At 39.0% G+C, this 7,185-nt stretch overlaps 1 protein-coding gene across 1 annotated transcript in view; it reads left to right on the top strand.

Annotated features, from left to right (window-relative positions):
- Window positions 1-1,743, top strand: part of GHRHR (growth hormone releasing hormone receptor) — a 19,554-nt gene extending 17,811 nt beyond the window's left edge. The window contains exons 12-13 of the mRNA XM_009997335.1: window positions 753-794; window positions 1,621-1,743. Coding sequence (XP_009995637.1) covers window positions 753-794; window positions 1,621-1,743 — 165 coding nt within the window. The remainder of the gene's footprint in view (window positions 1-752; window positions 795-1,620) is intronic.
- The last annotated feature ends 5,442 nt before the right edge of the window (window positions 1,744-7,185 follow it).

Below are 7,185 nucleotides of genomic sequence, written 5' to 3'. Positions count from 1 at the left end.
ACACAAGAAGCAGGTTTGGACAATCCTATCAAACTTCACACAGTCTTCCTCTGCGTGGTTTCATGGCATTATTTGTCAGTGAGCATGACCAAAAATTAACCAGTTCTACTGGTTGAGTCCTCTTGAGGATTTAATTCAGTGTGTCAATCCTGCACTATAAACCCTGCAAATCTTAATCCTGACCTATACTGGGAGGTGGTTTCACTGAGTTCATTAATAATGTAAAGAATAAGTTAACAGAATAAAATGTTGGTATCTAATCACACAGGTCCATTGACCTCCTAGGATTTTCCTGGATTTATCTGATTTCAGAAACTTAACAAAAGCATTCAACAAGCAACAATCTGATCTCATCTAACATACCGCATGACACAGAAGTTGACTAGAAGGCTGTTGAAGCTCCATCCATGGATCTCCTTAGGAAGTCTGTGTTTCCTAATTGATTTCCACTGTGTAAAGAATTAGCTCACAGGGGGTTTGGCTGCAGAATGAACCATATTTTATGAGCATAATGTGAGAGAACTTCAGTTGCAGCATCACCTGCTGCTGTGAGTCCATATCACATTACTGACTTTGTGAAATGCTACATGATTATCTGGCTGAGCAGCTGTAATTGATACACATAAGAAGCTTTCTAATTTATAACAATTCTCCAACTTATAAGTGATATGTATTAATTCACATACACAGTAACATAATGAAGTTAATCACACAACCCCCCCACCCCTTTTAATTTTTTTTGTCTTTTTCAGGGGTTTATTGTAGCAGTTCTCTACTGTTTCCTGAACCAAGAGGTAAGGAGTCTGTCTTTTAGAATATTGTTTTCCCTGGCAGACATACAGAGTTAATATTAACTTTCATACAAACAGAAGATAAAAACTTTTAAGTTAGTCAGGATCGTCTGTTAACATAGGAATCAGCGAAGCTCCTTTTCAATTTTCTTCGTGGGAATGAAGCCATCTAGTGGAGAAACGAACTTCTACGACTCTGCTATTCCATCGAGCATTTTTTATCCTTTCTGTACCTTTTGTATCATAGTGGGGATTGAGAAACCCATGCGAGGTCCGGAACTGAAAGTCCAAGTTTCTGCAGTGATGCAAAGAGATTTCCAGTTACTAAAAGTCTGTCATTAAATTGGAAAGAATTTAATTTTATGCTTATTCTCCAATACCATATAGTTTTCTAGTATTTTAAATATATACATGGAAGTGGGACATTTTAAATTTCTTTAGCTGTGTGATAGCTCTAATAATAAACTTTGATAGTTGTGCCTCTAGTCATTAAACAGGAGCACAGGACTGGGGGCAGTCACACTAAGTCCTTATTTCTTGAATGGAAGAGTAGGATTCATTTACTCTTTTCAGCATGTAAGGTCAACTCTGAGCTAAGCACTCTAGAAGTTTTCATCAGTGCAGAGGGATGGGCATGCTGAGATAGGCCAGAGGAAACATTTTCTGGAAGATCCTGCTTTTCTCTATCACCTAGAATGGGAGCTCAGAGGAAATAACAAGTCCGTCTACATTTTACCTTTCTCCAGTCATGATTTGTCTTTCCCCTTTTCCACTGGTCTGTTCCCAAGCAGCATTTCAGCCCAAAACAGCATTCTCTTTTCCTTTTGAGGTGCAAACGGAGATTGGCAAGAGGTGGCATGGCAAGAGGTACGGGCTTGTGCCAGTGTGGAGAAAGACGAGATGGACGGTGCCGTCTAGCTCTGGAGTGAAAATGACCACATCTGTGTGCTAAACATGGCCTCAGGATCTGAAGTAGCCACATAAACAAGCTTGATAAGGAATAAAAACAAATTACAAACTAACAAAAAACCCCGACAAGCTCAAAGATTGCAGCTTATACTGGGCAAACTGGAGGAAGAGCCACTCCTACAGCAGTTCTGTCCTCTGAATGTCTTTTGCAGGACAAGTTTTTCAGTGGAAATTACACACTGGGTGGCCTTCTAAACACAAAAATAAACCTCTCCTTGATGTAATATGCATCCCAGCAAACACGAAAATCACCTCTTCTTGATTTCCTTCCTGTATACTTTCACTGATAAACCATTTAGCAGTTTACCTTTGAGTGGACACTGGTAGTACCTTTCACTAACATCACAGATGACCAGATCTGGAAACTTGGATTCAAAACTCTTACAATGGGAACTGGAGTCTGTCCAGCTTGTGTAGGTTTTATTTCTTGTTTTTATCCAGTAGACATGCAAATAAGAAGCTGAATGTCTTGTCAAACTACAACACAGTGACTGAAAAGTTCTCTTTAACTGCCTTTTTATATTGTTTCTCTAGAAGCAAAAAGATTCTATGTTCATAATTAAAAGCAATGTACTCATGTACTGGTGTTATCCCACTAGCTACTGGTTAGAAAATTTCTGACAGCCAAGTAGCAGAAGGTGGAGGTGTTGGGAAGGATGAGGTTCTATAAAATAATCATTAAGGAATAACTTGTCTTTGCAAGTAAGTTAAAAAGAAAAGCAAGGTTTTGCACAGAAAGAGTATGAGACTGATGAGAGGTGGACTAAGAGACTACAAGGAATGCTGCTCAGTGCTTTCTTATGTGTGGCTGGTTTTGCTCTCCATTGTTGTAAAACATTCAGAAGCTTGAAAATAAAGTTGTATTCCCAGTGCTTGTAATTGAGGGGGTTGGTTGATTTTGTTGTGTTGTTTTTCTTTTTTCCCATAATGGTTGTTGTAACCTGTAGAGTAATTGATTGATTTACTTCTTTGATGGAACATTAGGGCTTGGAAAGGATTGAAGAAAGTTAAACTGTACCAAGCAGTGAGTTCTATCAGATCAATGTATTTTCACCCTGTTCTTCTGGACTTTACAGTGATCTGCCAAGTCCAATCTAACAACAGAAATGTGCAAAGCATTTCACACTGTCCCATATGACATCCTTGCCTCTAAATTAAAGACACATGAACATGGTGGGTGAACGGATAAGAAATTAGCTGCATGGTTGCACTCAAAGTTGTGGTCAGCAGCTCAATGTCCTAGTGGAGACCTGTGACAAGTGACATTCCTCAAGGATCAGTACCGGGGCTGGAGTTCATTATCATCTTGTCAGGGACATGGAAAGTGGAACTGAGTGCACCTTCAGCAAGTTTGCCAATGACATCAAGCTGTGTGGTGTGGTTGACACCCAAGAGGGAAGGGAGGCCATCCAGAGGGACCCTGACAGGCTGGAGAGGTGGGACCATACCAACCTCATGAAGTTCAACAAGGACAAGAGCAAGGTCCTGCAGCTGGGTCCAGGCAATCCCAAGCACAAATACAGGCTGGGAGGAGAATGGATTGAGAGCAATCCTGAGGAGAAAGACTTGAGGGTGTTGCTCCACGAAAAGTTCTTGTGGGGTAACTGAAACTGGAAAAGAAGTAGCTAAAATCAGAAGACATGACTGTAGAAACTAATTGGAACATTAATATCTTTAATGACTAGGCATGGCATGGATGTTAAAGTTAAATTACATTTTTAACAAATTCAACCTTGAATATAGTGTTAAGTAGAATTTAAACACTTCAGCAATTCAGTTTTTCAGGAAACAAATGGCATTGAATTTAGATAATTTTAACTGAGCTTAACACCAGTTTAAGAGTATATGCACATTTATCACGTAAGATTATGTTTCTTCAAGGTCTTGTTGGTCACATGCAAAGTTTGATAAAACAGCTATGAGAAGTGTGAGTAACAGAAACTCCTTAACCTTTGAAAATAACTTTTGTTAAGTGTGATTTACTTTCACTTGGAGTAGAGCCAGAACAATGGAAAGTTGGCCTGAGGATAGGGATTCATTCCCAGGGTGTGCCAATTGCTACAGGGTTTACACTGCAATCACTAAAGACTGAAGGAAAAAGAAATTTCCAGGCATGATGGCTGAGCTGGTCTCACTGCAGGTTGTGAAAGAAAAGAGGAGATGAGCAGTTTTAGCTGCAACTGCCAGGTTTCTGCCAGCTGAGGTACAACTTAAATCACTTGAACTCAGCTTTCATGTTGCATCACAACCAATGACATTGATTAAATCTTCTCCTTCTACCTTCTACCTGACAGGCTCCTAAATATAAGTGGTATTTTTGACAGCATGGCAACACTAAAGACCCTACATTCCTTTTATTTTTAAAAATGGAAATATCTTACTGTAGAGTATTGATTAGTTTCTTCTACATTACCCATTCAGATGGCATCTTCTGTTCATTTTTTTATCTTTTATATTCAAAAAATGAACTGGTGCATCATATAATGACTAACAGTGAACACTTGTGGTTCTTCTGCCTTGATCTAACATCAAAACAAGGTTTCTATTATTGTTTTCATAGAATTAAATAATTTCAGATATGAGTGAAACAAGGGCAGTGTTTGTGTTTTGCTTTATTTGAATTATGATTCAAACTGTAATGGAGTGAACACTTGGTACCTCTACCAAGGGATGTCCTACAGTGATAATGACATTGATCTTATTGTAGGACACTGTAGAGAACACAAAAATATTAGAAGTGGCCCAGAGTGTTTAGTGAGCTTTATATTGATTAGTCCAATAAAATCCCTACTTACAAGATTTATCACTTAAACCAATTTATGCCTGAAAACCTTCCAGGTATTAAGATCCCCAAGGTTCTGTGTTGCCCCTGTGTGTTTTTAGGAAAAGGGAGATGTTCCTGTCTATCTAGAATAGACTGGAAACTAACATGAAACATCATTTCATTTTCATGTTACAGTTTCATGATGATCAGGGAGAATTAAAACCAGAGATCAGACACACATAATCCGCATCAACTTTGGTTACAAGAGAGACAATTACAGCTCTAGAATCACTGTCTAGCTTGAATTGTCCTCTTAATGTAGTATCCTTAAGGTGTCTTGCACTTATCCATAAAGAATAAAGCTTTTAAGCAGATCTTGCCTCCTGCAAAATAGATTGGAATGATGGGGAAGTTTTTGGTTAGTGAAAATGATTTTGTAACATACAGAGAAAATCTCATAATGAAAGAGCATAACAAGTGAACTGCTGTTTGTATGAATATTTCATTAATGCTTGCAGAACATCATTGCTGTGCAGTTGCAAATAAACATGCATAATGGTCATAATTCATGTCTTAATATTAAAGGACTGGAAATGTTTATTTCTGCTATATTTTGGTTCAAAAACTATACATTTTATATATATATTAATATTTTAAAATACGATTAAAAAATAAAACCTTATTTGTAATTGTATGTAGCAGTAGGATTTTCCTGCCATTTTGTATATGACTGAACAAAACTTTTATCAAAGTGGACAATAATTACCTTTCTTAAAGTGACAGATGCACATATAATAAGTTAACATTGTAGAGTGCACACAAATGTCTGCAATAAATCTGTTTCTTTATTTCCCCCTAATTTCACTTGACAGACAGTTGCATTGTCAGTCATGCAGATGGTGACACTCCTTGTTCCAACCCTACGTAGTCCTTTCTTCTGCACAATCCACTTCCAAATTGGAGGGCTAGAGGTGTTAATTTCCTTTCCTCAAACTAGACTCAATTTCAATTGATCTCTCAGCACCTCTTGAATGTTTCAAATATTAGAAAAAATATTTCTTTCTTACCCTGTTATGCCACAGATGGAAAATATTCACTGATCCAAATTTCACCTCGCAATGTGAAAAAGCATTGTTAGGGAAGAAACACCCTGAAGAGGATCTTTTCTATTTTTCCAGTAAGAATGGCAAAGCAGAAATGACTAAGCTGGGTTCCCCATCATCAGGACAAACACTATTACATGAGGAATGGGGTTCACCTCTAGCTCTTTGAGCTAAGCCAAGGTTAGGGAATGATGAAGGTGGGAGGTAGTGGCTCCCCTCGTCTGCCCAAACACAGACTTTATTTTAATAACTCATGTTGGTGTCCAGCCAGATCAGTTACTTGATCCAATTGACCTTGCCTGCATGAGAGCTGACACCAGCACACAGAAACTTGTATAACAAGGGGTTTTTTTGTGTTAGCATTCATTTGAAATTATTTTAGAAGCAAGATGAATATCCACACCAAGCACATGAACAGGTTGGGGATTTTCTCCTTCTCTTACTGAACAGATAATAACAATGTATAAAACAAAACACTAACCCCCAAATCATCTTGATGGGAAAAAGCACAGGAAATTCTGTCGATGTTGTGTTAAATGTGCTTTTGTATCCAGTGTGGTCTACAGAAACAAGGTAAAGTTTCATAAGGGAGCGTGAAAGGAGGGCCACAAAAATGATCCAAGGGCTGGAGCATCTCTCCTATAAGGGAGTTTGGGTTTTTCAGCCTGGAGATGAGAAGGCTCATCTGCAGGTATGAGGGGGGACCTCATACCACTCTTCCAGTGCCTGAAGGGGCTACAGGAAAGCTGGGGAGGAGCTTTTTACAGGGGCTTGTAGTGAAAGGAGAAGGAGTAATGGCTTTAAACTGAGAGAGGAGAGATTCAGGTTAGAGATCAGGAGGAAATTCTGTGTTAATAGAGAAACCCTGGCCCTGGTTGTCCAGGGAAGCTGTGGCTGCCCCATGCCTGGAAGTGTTGAAGGGCAGATTATGGGGATTGGAGCAACCTGATCTGGTGGGAGGTGTCCCTTCCCATGCAGGGGGGTTGGAACTGGATGATCTGTATGGTCTCTTCCAACTCAAACCATTCTATGGTTCTATGATTCTATGAAAACATGTAAAAAGAAATGAGCAGTGTCAACATGGAGGTGAGAGGTATTTTCTTTGAAAAGTTCCCCCAGTACCTGCATGACAATGATTTTCAAAGCCTTGCCAGACATTCAAATTTTGTATGGGCTCAAAACAGGATTGGGCAAATGAGTAAAAAATGTTGAAAATGCCAGAAACACAAGGGGGAGGTTCTCAGGGCAGCAGTGCCTGGGCCTGCCGTAGGCTTGCACACCTCCATAGATGTTTTGGCCACCATCAGTGATGAGGTACAGGCTAGACCTGCTATATGCTCCAGATGATGCTAGGAGGTGATGCTCAGGAAGTTGTAAAATTAGCTTTCCATGAAAATATCTGCCACCTTTTCTAGGAAAAATAAATAAATAAATAGATAGATAAAAAGTACAGTTGTGTTGTAAAATGAACATACTAGAAAACAAGCTGAGATGGGGGAATTACAGCACCATGTGTTTATTCTGAAAACAGGCCAATTTTTCTTTAGTTGAGAATGAA

This window comes from Chaetura pelagica, unplaced genomic scaffold, assembly GCF_000747805.2.
Source record: "Chaetura pelagica isolate M959 unplaced genomic scaffold, ChaPel_1.0 scaffold184, whole genome shotgun sequence".
In the NCBI taxonomy this organism is placed as follows: domain Eukaryota; kingdom Metazoa; phylum Chordata; class Aves; order Apodiformes; family Apodidae; genus Chaetura; species Chaetura pelagica.
The sequence above is the reverse complement of the archived record's forward strand: the minus strand, read 5'-3'. Positions and strand labels throughout refer to the sequence as shown.